At 38.3% G+C, this 18,375-nt stretch overlaps 2 protein-coding genes across 3 annotated transcripts in view; both read left to right on the forward strand.

Moving 5' to 3' along the window:
* PPM1D (protein phosphatase, Mg2+/Mn2+ dependent 1D) overlaps positions 1-8,365 on the forward strand; it is a 70,706-nt gene extending 62,341 nt beyond the window's left edge. For both annotated transcript variants that reach the window (XM_025851315.2, XM_025851314.2), the window contains exons 5-6: positions 3,729-3,971; positions 6,879-8,365. In XM_025851315.2, the coding sequence (XP_025707100.1) occupies positions 3,729-3,971; positions 6,879-7,436 (801 nt within the window). In that variant the 3' untranslated portion in view covers positions 7,437-8,365. The remainder of the gene's footprint in view (positions 1-3,728; positions 3,972-6,878) is intronic.
* Positions 8,366-17,961: 9,596 nt separating this feature from the next.
* Positions 17,962-18,375, forward strand: part of BCAS3 (BCAS3 microtubule associated cell migration factor) — a 574,861-nt gene continuing 574,447 nt past the window's right edge. The window contains exon 1 of the mRNA XM_073879584.1: positions 17,962-18,177. Coding sequence (XP_073735685.1) covers positions 18,141-18,177 — 37 coding nt within the window. The 5' untranslated portion in view covers positions 17,962-18,140. The remainder of the gene's footprint in view (positions 18,178-18,375) is intronic.

Raw genomic sequence — 18,375 nt, forward strand, 5'->3', positions numbered from 1 at the left:
ATATGAGGAATTCTTAATCTCAGGAAACAAACTGTTGCTGGAGTCGTGGGGGTTGGGAGGGATGGGGTGGCTGGGTGATAGACATTGGGGAGGGTATGTGCTATGGTGAGCGCTGTGAATGGTGCAAGACTGTTGAATCACAGATCTGTACTTCTGAAACAAATAATGCAACATATGTTAAGAAAAAAAAAAAGAAGAAGATAGCAGGAGGGGAAGAATGAAGGGGAGTAAGTCAGAGGGGGAGACGGACCATGAGAGACGATGGACTCTGCAAAACAAACTGAGGGTTCTAGAGGGGAGGAGGGTAGGGGGATGGGTTAGCCTGGTGATGGGTATTAAAGAGAGCACATTCTGCGTGGAGCACTGGGTGTTATGCACAAACAATGAATCATGGAACACTACATCAAAAACTAATGATGTAATATATTGTGATTAACATAACAATAGAAAAAGAAGAAACACATTTTTCAGGGGAGGAGGGGAGGTAATAGTTCAGATGTAGGCATGTTGAATTGGAGGTGCCTATGGTTAATCTAGATATTTTCAGTAGACAGAAATATTTGTGAGAGAAGCCTGGAAATACTAATTTGATTGTTAAGAGGAGTTAGGTAAAGCTGCGACAATTAATGAGATCACGTAGTGAGACTGTAGGGTGGAAGGAAAGGACATGATATTAAGGATCCAAATCAGCAGAAATCAGTGAACTGAGAAGATGCAAGTAAAGTAGTGGAAATGGCTTATACAGAACTCCTCCCTCCCTCCCTCGCACCTATCCATGGCAGGTACGTTCCAAGACTCCCAGTGGATGCCTGAAAGAACAGATAGTAGTACCGAACCCTATATGTACTGTTTTTTCTGTACATACATACCTGTGATAAAGTTCTTTTTATAAATGAAGTGCAGTAAGAGATTAACGACAATAAAGTAGAACAGTTATGACTACTGTAATAAGTTATATGAATGTGGTCTCTTTCTCAAAATAACATACTGTACTCACCCTTCTTATGATGTGAGATGATAAAATGCCTGTGCGATGACGTGAAGTGAGGTGAATGACTTAGGGATACTGATCTAACATTAGGCTATCACTGACCTGATGATGTGTCAGAAGAAGTATCATATATTTCTGGACCACAGTTGACCCTGAGTAAGCGAGACTGCAGATAAGGGGCACTATCGTATAGATTTCTTTTTCATAGAGCTTTGCTGGGAAGGGAAACAGAGGCACACTGAAAAAGTGAAAGCAAAGGGAGTCCTTCAGGGAGTTCTCAGTGAGCTAGTTTTTGGATGATGGAGTGATGAAACTGGTACTGGATAATGTGATAGATTAATGAATTAGAGATCAATCCCTGCCTTTCATCAATTGTGAAGTGCATATGGATATGGAAAAAAAGTGTTGAAAAAGTAATCATTTACAGATTTACAAAGTGGTACTTATCTTGGGAATGCAAGGATGGTTTATTAAGGTTTTATTTTTTTTAAGATTTTTTTTTAAATTTATTCATGAGAGACAGAGAGAGAGAGAGGGAGGCAGAGGGAGAAGCAGGCTCCCAAGGAGCAGGGAGCCCGATGCGGGACTTGATCCCAGGACCCTGGGATCATGACCTGAGCCGAAAGCAGACGCTTAACCATCTGAGCCACCCAGGCACCCTTAGGGTTTTAATAAAGCAGCTGAGAGGAGTTATTTGCAGTTTGCCATCAATAATGTGTTTGAGGGGTGCCTGGGTGGCTCAGTCGTTAAGTGTCTGCCTTCGGCTCAGGTGTTGATCCCAGGGTCCTGTGATCGAGCCCCGCATTGGGATCCCTGCTCCACGGGAAGCCTGCTTCTCCCTCTCCCACTCCCCCTGCTTGTGTTCCCTCTCTCGCTATGTCTCTTTCTGTCAAATAAAGAAATAAAATCTTGAAAAAAAAATGTGTTTGAATACTGTAATATACCCAAGATCAGTTAACCCTAAAGAAAGATGATTCCCCATTTTCCCAAGGAAAGGATGAAAAAACCACAGTTCTTTATCCATTCTGAATATATAAACTTAAGGTATAGCGAAGACAATCTAATGATTTCAAGTACTTATTTATTTTTTAATATAGTGGTTTTAATACATTATATATTATATAGTATACATTATAGTATGTTATATATTAATATTTTTGTATTTACAGTACATTGTTTTATCACATTACATAAAATAACATTTTTTTTTAATTTATTTATTCATGAGAGACAGAGAGAGAGAGAGAGGCAGAGGGAGAAGCAGGCTCCCAAGGAGCAGGGAGCCTGATGTGGGACTCGATCCCAAGACCCTGGGATCATGACCTGAGCCGAAGGCAGACGCTTAACCATCTGAGCCACCCAGGCGCCGCTAAAATAACATTTATTAAACATTTTTTCTGCTTATGTAGAGTTCATGATATTTCCACTCATTTTCATCATTCAGTTATTTCTTGAGCTACTTTTTAAGATATGTAGCCCTGTAGTCTGGAGCACATCATTTTCATTTCCATTTTTTGAAACTTAGTAGTTATTGAATCCATGTATTAAATATGTATATGATGCTAAAAGTTTTATTCCAAGCTACATTTATTTTGGATAACATCATTTTTTTTTAAAGATTTTATTTATTTATCTGAGAGAGCCAGCATAAGCAAGGGGGAAGGACAGATGGAAAGGGAGAAGCAGACTCCCCTCTGAGCAGGGAGCCCTACATGGCACTCAGTCCCAGGACTCTGGGATCATGACCTGAGAGGAAGGCAGACACTTAACTGATTGAGCCACCCAGGTGCCCCTAACATGAGATCATTTAAGGGTTCCCCTCCCCACTCTTTCTGTTGGTATGTATTTGGTCTCCATACTATAGCCACTTATTGTATTGTTTTTTTTCCTCATGAGTGACATCATTTTTATACACAGTTGACCTTTAAACAACATGAGTTTGAACTATGTGGGTCCACTAACATGGATTTTTATAGTACAGCACCGTACATGTATTTTCTCTTCCCTGTAATTTTCTTTTTTTTCCCTAGCTTTATTGTAAGAATACAGTATATAATACAGATAACATACAAAATATGTGCTAATCAACTTAGTTTTATTGGTAAGGCTTCTGGTCAACAGTAGGTTATTAGTAGTTAAGTTTGAAGGGAATCAAAAGTTATACATGGATTTTCAGTTGTGTGGGGGAGTTGGTGCCTCTAACACCCCACATTGTTCAAGGGTCAGCTGTATATATTTAACAGTTGTTTATATTTTCTTGTCTCTGAATTTTGTTCATGTTCTTTGACAGTTTTTATGTTGGGTCATTGATGTGCAGAAGCTCTTATATTAGGAGGAAATTGGCCCTTTGCAATGAGGATTTTTTTTTTTTTTTGCCATGCCTGATTATCTCATTTGTGAATTGTTTATCTGTAATAACTTGATGTTTACTTCCCATTTTAGATAACTTCTGTATAACTTTTCCTAATTAAGGTTACAGTGAAGACTGAGTTTCTTGCTACCAAAAAGATAAAAATACAGGTAAAATTTAACCCCAGGATAAGGCCTTGTCTTACTATTTAAAAAAAATTAGAGCAGTACTATTTTAACATAGTTATGGGGGACTATGGATAATGTTTGAAGTTTTGGAAATTTAATTTATGTAAGCCATATTGAATACCTTGTTTTTAATTTGATACAGATGTAGTGGGAACTAAATCTGAGTTAACCTTCTTTCTCCTTGTTCTTTTAAATACAGGGTGAGCATGGACAGTCTTGTGCCAAAATGCTTGTGAATCGAGCACTAGGCCGCTGGAGGCAGCGTATGCTTCGAGCAGATAACACTAGTGCTATCGTAATCTGCATCTCTCCAGGAGTGGACAGCCAGGGAAATTTCACCAATGAAGATGAGCTCTATCTGAACCTGACCGATAGTCCTTCCTATAATAGTCAAGACACCTGCATGATGACTCCTTCCCCAAGTTCTACACCACCAGTCAAGGTATACAGTTCTCTATAGTATTTGAGCTTTTTTAAATAGAATTTCTTTGGTTAATGTTGCTTAAAAAGTTTTTCAGATTCTTCATATCATAGGATTTGGGATTTGAACTAGGTTCAAGAAAGTTATGGATCTTTGTCATGTAACTTATTATCATTGATTCTCTTCACATCAATACTGTTCTGAAAGCCAGGTGTGTGTACAGCACCTAATCGAAAGGAGATGTACATTAACAATATTTTAACAGTCCCCTTCTAATACATTTGTAAACATTTAAGTTTGTGAAGTACTTTCATATATATTTCATTTGAACCTCATAAATGGAATAGGTAACTAGTGCAGATATTATTCCATCTTATAGATCATAAGACTGAGAGATTAAGCAATTTGGATAAGATCATACAGACTCAAGATTGAAGTGGACCTTAGGATATCAGATCGTAGAACTGGTTGTCTAATAACATGGACAAGAACCATTATTCCTCTTCTTACTCAGATAATTTTGAAAGAGTTTAAGATATGCTATGAAATAAACAATTTAAATGGTACTGTATTTCCCTTTTTCTGATTTCATCCCGGGATTTACCTACTAAAAATTAGTAGTATTGGGGCTCCTGGGTGGCTCAGTTGGTTGGGTATCTGCCTTCGGCTTGGCTTGTGATCTCAGGGTCCTGGGATTGAGCCTTGTGTCGGGCTCCCTGCTCAGTGGTGAGTCTGCTTCTCTCTCTCCCTTTGCCCCTCCCCCTCTCTGTGTGCTCTCTCTCTCGAATAAATAAAATCTTAAAAAAATTGGTAGTATTGATAACTGCTTTGTTATACTTGGGACTTCTGAGAATGTGCTCTTATTTATTTATTTTTATTTATTTATTTTTTAAATTTTATTTATTTATTTGTCAGAGAGAGCACAAGCAGGGGGAGCAGCAGGCAGAACAGGCAGAGGGAGAAGCAGCCTCCCCAGTGAGCAAGGAGCCTGATGTGGGACTCGGTCCCAGGACCCTGAGGTCATGACCTGAGCTGAAGGCAGATGCTTAACTGACTGAGCCACCCAGGGTCCCTTATTTTTTTATTTTTGAGAGGGAGAGTGCTTGCGAGTGAGGGGCAGACAGGGAGAGGGAGCGAGAGACTCTTAAGCAGGCTCCACGCCCAGCGCAGAGCCCAACACCAGCCGCGATCTCACGACCTTGAGATCGTGACCTGAGCTGAAACCAAGTCAGTTGCCCAACTGACTGAGCCAGCCAGGTGCCCCACATAAAATGTTTTTAAAATTATTACTAAAAATCTGGCTATCTAATAATAAAGATAAGGAGATTTATGTATGCACTAACTTATATTTAGGCATTGGTTGTTTGTTAACCAATTGGCCCCACCAAAGTATAGGAAAATATTTGGAGCCATTCAGAATAATTAGAGTTGTTACCTCTGACCTAACAAGTAAATAAAGACAAATCTCTGCTGAAGAAATTGTTTTATCTTAATTGACAACCATGACTAAACACATAATTTGATTTATTTTCTTGTTAAAATAATCACATATTTAGTAACATTTAGGTAAATAAAATGACATTTTGGTCAGTTTGGTTTTTAACGCTTTCCCACATTTAGAGTAGGCATTTGAGGCTAGGTTTATCTATTTATAGACATGGAAACTTCTGTATGGATCCCAAGGTTATACCAGTAGTCAGATCTTTGTTTTGGGATGGATATGGTAGAAATACCTCTGTTTTTGTGATATATTACTCTGGCATACATTTTTCTCTGTCCTTTTTTTAGGGCAAAACTAAATTTAGTGCTTTTTGGGGGGGGGTTAGATTTTATTTATGTGACAGAGAGCACAAGCAGGGGGAGCGGCAGACAAAGGGAGAGGGAGAAGCAGGTTCCCCGCTGAGCAGGGAGCCTGCAGGACTCTAGGATCATGAACTGAGCCAAAGGCAGACGCTTAACCGACTGAGCCACCCAGGTGCCCCAATTTAGCTCTGTGTGTGTGTGTGTGTGTGTGTGTGTGTGTGTGTGTGTGTGTTTTAAGATTATTTATTTATTTGACAAAGAGAGAGAGACAGAAGCGAGAGGGAACACAGCAGGAGGAGTGGGGGAGGGAGGAGCAGGGAGCCCGATGCAGGGCTTGATCCCAGGACCCTGTGATCATGACCTGAGCTGAAGGCAGACGCTTAACTGACTGAGCCACCCAGGTGCCCTCTAAGGGATTTTTATATCAGGGGAAGACCGGGATAATATGTTTTCATTTACCCTTCTCCAAAAGAGTTTACTTCAGAGTGTACTAATATTTTAAAAAATGATTTGATTAAAAGAGAAAAAGATTTAAGAGAAATGTTGTATACTTGAGGGAGACAGTATTTATGCATAAACGCTGTTCTTGAGAAACTATTAAGACAATGATTTTATAAAATATTAGTACTATGAGAGTTTTGGGTTTGATAGGAAAAATATTCTTAATCTGTCTAGCGATGGGAAAAATATTCTGAGTATATGTAGATCTAGAGCGCTATATCTAAAGGAGTAGTGCATATCTGAATGACTTGTCAAACTTTTAAAAAAACAGTACCTGAAAGTTTCCATATGATTTTCACTTATTTCTTTGAGAGTTGCCTCAGCCATGCTCTCTAGGTTCCCAGACATCCTGCTTTTCTCAAGTCCTAGAACAGCCTCTAGTGTTTGGGAGATAGGTGCAAAGCAACAGTATGAGTTTGCAGTATGACATCATTGCTTTAATGTTACACTTTACATTTTCTGTACTACTGAATATTCAGAAATAAGAATATAGAAAAAAATAGGAAAGTAGGAAATCAACCAAACAAATTTGTCACTTATTCTAATGAAACTTCTTTATCTCCCTAATGGTTAAGCTGAATTCTAGGATAAATTATTTATTTGGCTTACTTTCTTGTTTTTCAGTCACTGGAGGAGGACCCGTGGCCACGGCTGAACTCTAAGGACCATGTACCTGCCCTTGTTCGTAGTAATGCCTTCTCAGAGAATTATTTAGAAGTCCCAGCTGAGATAGCTCGAGGGAATGTCCAGGTGGCAGTCATACCCTCAAAAGATCCAGAGCCACTTGAAGAAAATTGCACTAAAGCTTTGACTTTAAGGATACATGATTCTTTGAATAATAGCCTGTCAGTTGGCCTTGTGCCTACCAATTCAACAAATACCATCATGGACCAAAAAAATTTAAAGATGTCAACTCCAGGTCAAATGAAAGCCCAAGAAGTTGAAAGAACCCCTCCAGCAAACTTTAAAAGGACATTAGAAGAATCCAACTCTGGCCCTCTTATGAAGAAGCATAGACGAAATGGTTTAAGTCGAAGTAGTGGTGCTCAGCCTGCAAGCCTACCCACAGGCTCACAGCGAAAGACCTCTGTTAAGCTTACCATGAGACGCAGACTTCGGGGCCAGAAGAAAATTGGAAATCCTTTACTTCATCAGCACAGAAAAACTGTTTGTGTCTGCTGAAATGTATCTGAAAAATGTTTTTTTCCCCCAAACTTAGGATTTAAGAGGGCTTTTTTGAAGTTGGTGCCGAACTTGAACTTTTTTTAAGGGGACAAAATAAAAATAGTATACAGTTTGACTTTTTGGAATTCAACAGTTTTATCCTGGCCTTGTACTTGCTTGTATTATAAATGTGAATTTTGTAGATGTTAGGGTATAAGTTGCTCTAAAACGTGTGTAAATTTGTATACTTCACACAAACTCAGTCTCTTACTCTGATACACAGTAAATGTAACAACAGGGCTAAAGGTTAAAAATCAAAAGAATCTATTAGATTTTAGAAATACATTTAAACTTTTAAAAATGCTTATTCAGAAATTTGTATAAGTCACTTGTGATGAAAACACAACTTTTTAAAGTAAATTATTAAGCAAACTGGAAGAGTGATGTATTTTCATAGTGACCTGTGTTCCACTTAATGTTTCTTAGAGACAGCTAGTGTCTTTTAAAAATTATTTTTTATTTCTAATTTCATAATTCAGAACTAAATTTTTCATAGCAGAAGTGTTGAGCCATGCTGAAAGTAGCTTGGTGTTAGTCTCCCTGTTCTAACTAAAATACTATGCAGTATCTCTTAATTCAGTAGCATTTTTCTGAAACATTAATCATTAGATATACTCCCCAAATCTTTGGAGTAGAAGGAGGTGTGTTTGCCTAAAAAGGTGCCCTTCTCAATCATCCCAGACACTCAGTGGCATTATTAAGTCTTAAAATCGTTACTCTCTTCTTGTGTTTGCATAAAATATGTGAAGTTTTTCTTGCTATTTCAATAACGGATGGTGCTGCTAATTCCCAACATTTTTTAAATTATTTTATATATCGTACAGTTTTCATTGATTATATGGATATATGTTTGTTCATCTAATAAAACTGTTCCTGATATTGCTGGATTTTTGTTGGTTTTAATGATACAAACTTTCTGTTTTGCCTTGATCATGCTTTAGAGTAACAACTTAAAAATACATGTAATGTTTATTTTTGCACTCTTAACTTTTTAATTTTAATTTAGAATATATCAAAACAGGCTAAATATCCAACAACAGAATATGGCTAAGAATATGATTGTCAGAGGGCGCCTGGGTGGCTCAGTTGGTTAAGCGACTGCCTTCGGCTCATGTCATGATCCTGGAGTCCCAGGATCGAGTCCCACATCAGGCTCCCTGCTCAGCGGGGGGTCTGCTTCTCCCTCTGACCCTCTTTGCTCTCATGCTCTTTGTCTTTCATTCTCTATCTCTCAAATAAATAAATAAAATCTTAAAAAAAAAAGAATATGATCGTCAGTTACGGCTTACAAACATTTGATGAAATATGTTGCACTTAAAAATGAATAAAACTATACTTTGGTAATATAGGAAAAAACTGACACACTATGTCATTTTGGTGTGATGAATTGTTCTACAATAAGAAAAAATTTAAATTTATTAATTTAGAACAAGACCTCTTATTAAGAGATTGAAGAGTTAATTCCTGCATTCAATATCCACATTATGTTGGGAACTGCACAATTGGAAGCATACCGGTTTTCAGTGATAAGATGAGAACCAGGGATCCAGGTAAAACATAATCATGACTAGCTCTTAAGAAGGTTTTTTAGTGGAGGCGCCTGGGTGGCTCAGTCGTTAAGCGTCGGCCTTCGGCTCAGGTTGTGATCCCAGGGTCCTGGGATTAAGCCCCACATCGGGCTCCCTGCTCGGCAGGAAGCCTGCCTCTCTCTCTCCCTCTCCCACTCCCCCTGCTTGTGTTCCCTCTCTCGCTGTCTCTCTCTCTGAAATTAAAAGAAAAAAAAAAAAAGATTTTTAGTTACTGAAGAGTTTATTTATTTATTTATTTTAGGATATTATTTATTTGAAAGCATATGAGTGGGGGGAAAGGGAGAAGCAGACTCCCCACTCAAGGGAGCCCGATGGCCTCGATCCCAGGATCCTGAGATCATGACCCGAGCCAAAGGCAGAGGCTTAATCAGCTGAGCCACCCAGGCACCCTGAAGAGTTTTTCAGATCTTTCCAAGACAGACATAGCAACTAGTAGACACTTTTTATGTCAACTTATCGTGAAGGGTTTTTCCGTCTTTTATTTTTTTATTTTTATTTTGTTTTTTTCCCCATCTTTTAGACCTGTGATACCATTCACTGCACCAAGTAGAAATTCAACAAATCTAAATGTATATTAAAAGAAAATTCATTTAGCTACTTTTTCTGCCAGTGATTGTAAATCCTGTATCTACATGAAATTAAAATTTCTACTTGATTAGAGTAATGGATTATGTAATCTTTATTTTTCAAATCAGTTTTTTAATGTAAAAATGTTACTCTTTCCTAGATCACATTTTTAGTGCAGTGGAATCCCAATTCTGTATAGTAGTAGCTATTAATACTAGAAACATTTTTGGTTTAAGACACAACTGCAAATGCTAAGATTAGCCCTTTTCTGTATCTGTTCCTAGGATTGTGTTTAGGCCTATTTAAGGAGCTGAAGATGCTGTGCAATCATAAGTAATGTTCTAATGTTTGTCTTTTATTTTCTAATCTTATTTGCCTATGTAATGTAGATCAGTAGTATAATACATTATGAGAAACTTACAATGTATAAGATGGTACATAATGAAAAACTCGCACTCAGTTCCCAAGGCAGCCAACATTTCCCCCTTTTTGTGTTCTCTTAGTGATAATCTATGCCTCTTAATTGTGAAGATTTTTCTCTGTCAGTATTTCACAGAGCCTCCTTAATCTTTAGTATTCATCTATGGATATAAGTTATTTAACTGTGCATAACTTAACCACATCCACTGAAAGGAAAACATTTCTTCTTTACTCAGATACAATACTTAATGACACCAAATGTGTAAGATTTCCTACACCAAGCAATTCTCCAATTTTCTGTAGACATCAATAGGGTGTCCTACAATTCAATTCAGTTCTGACACTTCTAGGGTTATCATCAGATCCCACAAGTTAAGGGCTCAGTCTTACAAGACTGCCCTCACTTCAGAAACCAATTGCAAGTCCTAGGTTATCACATACATTGGTGTTCAACTGGCTGTAAATCATTTCCCACAACCCCCTCAAGTTTGGTAATGTGCTAGAACAGCTCACAAGAATTCAGGGAAACGTTTCCTGGCTTACCATATAAAAAAGATAAAAAATTTATTATATAAAAAAGATAGGTAAGGTCCAGAACAGCCCAAACAGAGGAGCCTCTGACCCCATTGGCTTGGGGTGCACCACCCTCAGCACGTGAGTGTGTTCACCAACCTGGAAGCTCTGAATCCCATACTTAAGGGATTTTTATGGAGGCTTTGTCATTTAGGTGTGATCAATTATTAGTCTCAAACCTCTTCCCTCCCAGGAGAAAAAGAGTGTGTGTAGTGAGCCCACCAAGAAAGAGTTGTCTCATTAAAACAAAAGATGCTCCTACTGGGAAATTCCAAGGGATTTAGGAGCTGTGTGTCAGGAATAAGTCAGTGACCAAAAACAAAAGTTGTTCCTAGCGCCTTTATCACCTAAGAAATTACAAAGGTTTAACCTAGGTTCTCTAGCCAGGAGCCTGGGACAAAGGCCAAAATATGTGTTTCTTATTATATCACAGTATCACATCCACAAGCTGGTTCTTTTCAATATTTTGTAAAACAGGTCTCTATCTTGTGCCTCAAAGATTAAAATATGTATTAGTTATATACTGCTGCTAATACCTCAAAATTTAGTAGCCTAAAACAACAAACATCTTCACAGTTTCTGAGTGTCAGGAATCTGGGAACCACTAAGCTAGGTTACAGAATCATGTTGCCATCAAGATCCCAAGCAGGGCTACAGTCATCTAAAGGCTTCACTAGGCCTGAAGGATATGCTTTACACAATGCTTACCTATCTGTTGGCAGGACGCCTCAGTTACTTGTCCCATGTGTCCTATAGGGCTTCTCACAACATATTGGTTAACTTTCCCCAATAGCAAATGATAGGAGAAAGAACAAGGCTCAATGTCTTTTGTAACCTAACCTCAAAAATAGATATCAATTCTGTTTTGTTAGTTGCATAGACCAAACGATACAGTGTAAGAGGCAACTACACGGCATGAGTATTAGATGTGCGTCATTAAGGGCCATCTTGGAGGCAGTCTATCAGAATCTAGAAGTTAAAAGCATTAGTCATGTAAAATACAGGCTTTTTAGCACTGCCTTCATAAGCTGTGCATTAGATTTGTTTTGGTAACATTAATGAATGATGTTATTTTCATTTTCCAGATCTCTGGAGGATGGTGCCCTAATGGAGGGAAGTATTTTAGTGTATTTTTTCCCCTAAATATACTATTTCACTAGAAAAGTTGAAAACTTAAATTTTAGTCTTTTCTTAAAAAATATTTTTAAAAAATTTATTTGAGAGAGAGAGTGTGTGAACATGAGTGGGGGCGGAGAGAGGGAGAAACAGACTCCCCGTTGAGCAGGCTCGATCCTAGCACCCGGCGGTCATGACCTGAGCTGAAGGAAGAAGCTTAACCGACTGAGCCATCCAGGCACCCCAAATATTAATCTTTGAGGCAAAATATGTTGACTGTATGAATGGTTGCATTGGGGATGACAATATACAAACTTTGATAATCTACTTAAATCTATTTTACCACTTAAAGTGCAATGTAGAAAACTTACCACTGTGGGGCGCCTGGGTGGCTCAGTCGTTAAGGGTCTGCCTTCAGCTCAGATCATGATCCCAGGGTCCTGGGACCGAGCCCCACATCGGGATCCCTGCTCATCAGGAAGCCTGCTTCTCCGTCTCCCACTCCCCCTGCTGTGTTCCCTCTATTGCTGTGTCTCTCTCTGTCAAATACATAAATAAAATCTTTAAAAAAAAAAAAGAAAAGAAAACTTACCACTGTATTATCCTCCTCTCTTTATGTTATAGTTGTCATGTCTGTATATATTGAAAACCCCAACAGGTAATGCTATAATTTTTGCTATCAAAAATCAAACATTTTAAAGAACTCAAGAGGAGAACAGTCTATGATATTCATCAGATATTTACCATTGCTATTGCTCTTTATACATTCCTGATATTCTAGGTTTCCTTCCAGTATTGTTTTCTGGTTTCTGATGAAAAAATCTATAGTCATTCAAATTGTTCCCCTTTAAGTAATGCATAGTTTTTCCTTGGCTGCTTTCAAGATTTTTTTTCTTTGTCTTCAGTTTTCAACAGTATGATTAGGAAGTCCCTGTGCATGGATTCCTTTGAGGTTTTCTGCTCCAGGTTTGCTGAGCATTTTGAATCTGTAGGTTTATATCTTTCACCAAACTTAGGAGTTTTTTGGCATTTTTCTCCCCCAATTTTTTTTCAGCATCACATTCTTTTTCTTCTTTCTTTTTCTTTTTTTTTTTAGATTTTATTTATTTATTTGAGAGAGAGAAAGAGCTCAGAGGGAGAGGGAGAAGCAGACTCACTGCTAAGCAGAGAGCCCAACATGAGCCTCGATCCCAGCACCCTGGGATCATAACTTAAGCCAAAGGCAGACGCTTAACCCAGGTGCCCCCTTTTTCTTCTTTCTTTGTAACTCTTTGTTTTTCCTTTTGTTAGAACATTTGATGTTATATTTCTGAGTTCTAAAATTTCCATTTGGTTATTTTTATTTTTTTCCCCATTTGTTTCTTTTTATATCTTTTTTGAGATGTTCTGTGTTTTCATGCATGTTAAGAGAGTTCACAATAGCTTGCAGGAACCTTTTTACAGTACTGCTTTAAAGTGTGTCAGATAATCTGTGTCATTTAGGTATTCCTTTTGCTTGACTGAAAACTAAAATATTAATGTTTATCATAGTTCTATGTGAAATCAGATTATTACACCACTGCTTAAATCATGTGATGTTTGTGAGCATCTGTTGATTTTTTTTTTATAAAGATTTTATTTATTTATTTGACAGAGAGACACAGCCAGAGAGGGAACACAAGCAGGGGGAGTGGGAGAGGGAGAAGCAGACTTCCCATGGAGCAGGGAGCCAGCCGGACTTGGGGCTCTATCCCAGGACCCTGGGCCGAAGGCAGATGCTTAATGACTGAGCCACCCAGGCACCCCATGTTGATTGTTTTTTCTATGTGAGTTAGATTTTCCTGGTTCTTTCAAAGTTCTCCAAGTCTTTGATATGCTAATTAGGACCTGATCCTTGTTTAATGTATTCTGTGAGGTCATTCTCCTGAGCTCCTCCCTCCCTACAGTCTCCATGGTACTTTTCCCTTCTCTGGGACTCCCTTTTCAATTCTCTGGGCAGAAAGCAGGGGCTTTAGGAACCATGCATTTCCAAATGCTTACATTTGGAGCTCAATGGCTTAACATCTTTGTGTCTTGGTCCTCATCTATAAAATGTAGATAGTAATACTACAATGACTGGCATATAGAGCTAAATAAATGTTACCCAATATTATTTTTATTAAATTTTACCTTCTCAAAACTGTTAATACAGATTCCGTTTTCTCAGATTTTAAAGCAGTTTTTATCTACGTTTAGGCATGTATGGGGAAGGTAAACTATGCCCTGACCATCACTAAAACAGCTAATGAAACTAATTTTTGGTCTTTGTCAATAGTTTTATTTTGGTAACTTTAATTATAAATACAAGCTCCAGATTGTAGGATAAATTGTTGGGTTCTGACATGTAATTTTTCCTGTTAATGAATACAGCTTTGTGGCTAATAAAAATGAAACAAATAATCCCTTCTGCTAAAGAGTTTACATGTTAGCTAAACAGACAATAGGATTATACATTAACTGACTAGAAAAGTTACAAAGTAGTACTAATGTGTCAGAGATAAAGGGAAACCATACTTCATGATTTGCCTAGGACAGTCCTACTTTACTTTTTTGGGGGGGGCTTGTGTATAATTGTTAATAGAGCCTCTGGTTAGGATGATAAATTACATGGCTACTTTATAGATACTAGTTAAGTTTCAAGAGAATGAAAGGAAAGCAATCACCATATCTTCAGAAAGTTTGCTAGGCCTGAGAATGAGCTGGGTAGAGGTTGAAGGGCCCCAACATAATAAAGAAACACTTAGAACTTTGAATAGAAATATGGGAAAATGCTGTTTTAGAAGCCAGTTATGTCATAACATGCAGGACAGACAAATGGCAGATACTCCTGTAATTAGATAGATATAAGGTGATACGACATTTGTTGGTTTTGCTATTCTACAAAGTTTGGATTCTACTTTTTAGGAGATTACTACAAAAGTTTCAACCTAAAAATGCGCCAAAGAAAGTCTATATAGTGAGTAATTAGCATAATTTTACCTCACAATTAGAGGATTTTAGAGAAATGTGATTTTTAAAAATAGACTATTTTTTATAGCAGTTTTAGGTTCATGGCAAAATTGAGCAGAATGTACAGATATTCCATATATGCCCTTTCCTAACTAGTTTCCTGTCACTTTCTACTGTGATAACACGTTTATATAGTCAGTCTCCCTTGTTATCAAAATCCCCAATCAGAGGGATACAACTGATGAACCTATGTTTGATGATGGTTATTTTTTTTAACCTCTTTGGGTTTTTTTTCCTTTCACTTGACTAAAAACTAAAATATTAATGTTTATCATTGTTCTGTGTGAAATCAGATTATTTCCCCACTGCTTAAATCATGTGATTATTGTTCAGGTGTTTTTGGTGGCTAGGGTAAGTGAGGAAATGGCTTGCTTGAAGCTAAAAAGGAATCTTAATCCTATTGAAATGAAAACTCACAATAAAGTATAAACTGATCTTGAAACTGGTTTTCATATGGATAATTCCTTGATGATTTTTCTGGAGATTTTGGGCTTTGATTTGCAGGGCCATAGGAGAGGCAATTTTAGTCGTTAGTGATTTATTATCATGTACCATTGTAGCAACTGGAAGAAGATGGAATTCTGGCTCAAAGTCCCTCTTTTACACTGAAAATCAGTTTCCTAGCTGGTATTGCTCAGCCACAAGAACAGACTGTTGAAAAGTTTCCCCACATCCCAGTATTTGAAATGACTCATAAGCTGGCAATATGTACTAAGTGCTGTCAAGTTACTTCCACTCAAAAAAAATGATCTCCACAAATTTTGTTTGCTCTCTATTTGAAGTCTCATGAGAGAATCTCACACCATTTTTGTGGAGAAAAAAGTGGAGTAATTAGATATAGCTGGTTAATTCATAATTGGAACTAGTTAATTTGGAGAAATTTTTAACTGGTTCTAAGAATTTAAAATTTATTTACTCCTCATAAAAATCCTAGGAGGTTCATAATAGTCTTTTTTACAATTTATAAAGGATGAAACCAAAGCACAGAAATTCACCCCCCCTCTAAAAATGTAAAACTTCACCAGTGTTCATCCTACCCATAAATGTCATCGCTTAGTTGTTCAAGCCCAAAACATAGGCATCATGCTTGATTCTCTTTTTTCTTCTGTCCCACAACCAACCCAATATCAAGATCTTCAGTTCTCTCTTCCAAAATATTTTGAAGTTGGCTACTTTTCACCTCTAGTGCTTCACTTCTACGCCCAGTTCTGGACTGCATCTCCCACCTGGTCTACTGAAATAGCTTCCCTACACGCCCCACTGCTTTCCCTCTTGATCCCTCCCTGACAACAGCTTATTCTCTGTACAGTAGCTAGAACGATCTTTTAGAACTGTAAGTATGGTCATGATACTTTCTGGTTGAAAGTCCTTCAAAAGATTCCCACCCTAGAATTTATTGAATTCTTGAATTCAATTGAATTATTGAAACTCTTTATAATTCTGTACAAGACCATACTCCACCCGGCCACTGCTTACCTCTCCTAACTAGTTGGCTATCAATTTCTACTTATTTCACTTTGCTTAAACCATACTGTTTTTCTCATTCCTCATCAAAATTCATTCCCTTCTTAGGGCCTTGGTACTTGTTCCTTTTGTCTGGACTGCTTTTCTCTCAGAGTAGCTTTCTCACATACTTCAGTAAAGTCTTTGTTCAAATGTCATCTCCTGAGAGGCCTTCCCCGATGACACTACCTAAATTAAGCCATCTATTTGTCTGGCTTATTATATTTTTTTCCATAGCATTTTACACTACTTGAATTTCTCTCTTTATTTCTGTCTTCACATCAGAATGTAAATTCTCTGGCTGAGGTAAGCACATTGATTGATTTGTTTATTGCCGTACCTCTGGAGCTTAGAACATGTCTGACACTTAATAGGTATTCAAATATTTGTTGAATGAACGAACGAGTTAACTTGTGTACAAAGGGTAGTCTTTATGATTTTTTGTTTCTTTGTTTTTCCTTTGTAGAGGAATAGTCAAAGAGCTATGAAGTTTAACAATGCATATGAAACAGCTATTTAAACTGAATAACTTTATACAAATGCTGGTTATCCCACTTGTGATTATGACCTATTGGTTTCCTCTGGATTTCCTCTTTATTCCTTCTCTGGGCCTGGACAACATGAAAACAATAATTATTTAATTCGAATAAGTCTGAATTTTGAAATACCTGTTGTGTTCGGGGCTGTTAAGTGTTAAAAGGGATTGAACAATGTGAAAACTATAGTCTTCTAATGTCTAGGAAGAATTTAACTTTCTAGTTGGGGAAAATGAGATATGCACAAGAGAAACTCTAGAAGATTTCAAATACAACAAAGAAGTAACAGTGATAGAAAGCAATAAGAGCAAAAGGAATTTAGAATGTTGGAAAGATTCTTCCGTTAGTGGGTTTAGTGTAGGAAGCAAATCTTAAAAGGCCGATGGTACTCGGAATTTGTGTGTGTAGTGGAAGACAAATGATCAGAATCTTTTATTAGCCAATGTTCAAACACTAGCCTGATAAATAGCACTTTGGGTGTGCTATTTATTGGCACTGATAGAGCCTCAAGAGAAAATGGGTGGTTTCTTGGCTATAATCTATATCTGTACCTGTATCTATCACTCGATTAACTGCATATATCCGAGGTATTGAGGTAGTTCCTCTACTAATCTTTTCCATCCTCCATTGTGCTTAAAACCTCCTTAGAATTTTTACTGCTGTGTCAGCTAATTTGTTACAAACCTCTGCCTATTAATAAGCTATAGCCTCATGGGACTGCCGTATTACTTTTGATAATACTTATGAAGTGCTGAGACTGTGCTGAGCGTTTGTTCAATCAATCAATAAATGTTATCATTATTATAAAAGAAATATAACTGACGCAATAACACTAGCGAAATCGCGATCTCTTCGGCAGGGGAGATGGAAACAGGTAAGGAAGGAGTCGAGCGGGCTCCAGAAACCTCGCTCAAATTGACACGATCACCGGCCGCACCCCTCATTTAGATCAATGCCTCCTTGGCTCTAAGGCTGCCCACCGCGCCAGCCAGCCTAGGCTCCCGGAAGGTAAACACATCGAAAAGGGCGGGGCAGAAGGCGGGTTCGGGATGGATGAGTGGCCAGCAGAAAGTGATTGGCAGCTGCCATGTCCACGTGCTTTGTGCTTCGAACTAGCTGTCGCGAGAATTCGATGTAAACAGACCGGTCCCCCGACCTCCGACTGCCAGCCCGAGACGCTCAGCTGAAGTGCACAGGAGTCTGCGGCATGATTGTTTTCGACAAAGCCACGTAGGTGTGCTGTCTGCAAAGAAAAACAGACGTGTTCGTAACTCTCCTTACCTGCCTGCGTTCGCAACCGAACCTGACACCTCGGCTTCAGCCGAACTTACATGCTGTTTTGTTTTCCCTGGAGCCCCAGCGGATTGGGTAAGTTCAGGAGGCGGGTCCGCCTCTTTTCTACTTGCTGGTTGGCGAAGCTGACCTCCAAGGGCGGTGCCCGGCCGTAGCCAGTTTCCTTCTGGGATTGGCTAGAAAAGTAGTTCCGCTGAGGCGTGGTAGGAAGTGGTAGCCGTCAATCACAAAGGGAGACTCCAAACAGTGAGCCTTGAGCTGGAGAACAGCGTT

The sequence above is a fragment of the Callorhinus ursinus genome, unplaced genomic scaffold (assembly GCF_003265705.2).
Source record: "Callorhinus ursinus isolate GAN/ISIS: 27379988/994484 unplaced genomic scaffold, GSC_fseal_2.0 scaffold34, whole genome shotgun sequence".
NCBI lineage: Eukaryota > Metazoa > Chordata > Mammalia > Carnivora > Otariidae > Callorhinus > Callorhinus ursinus.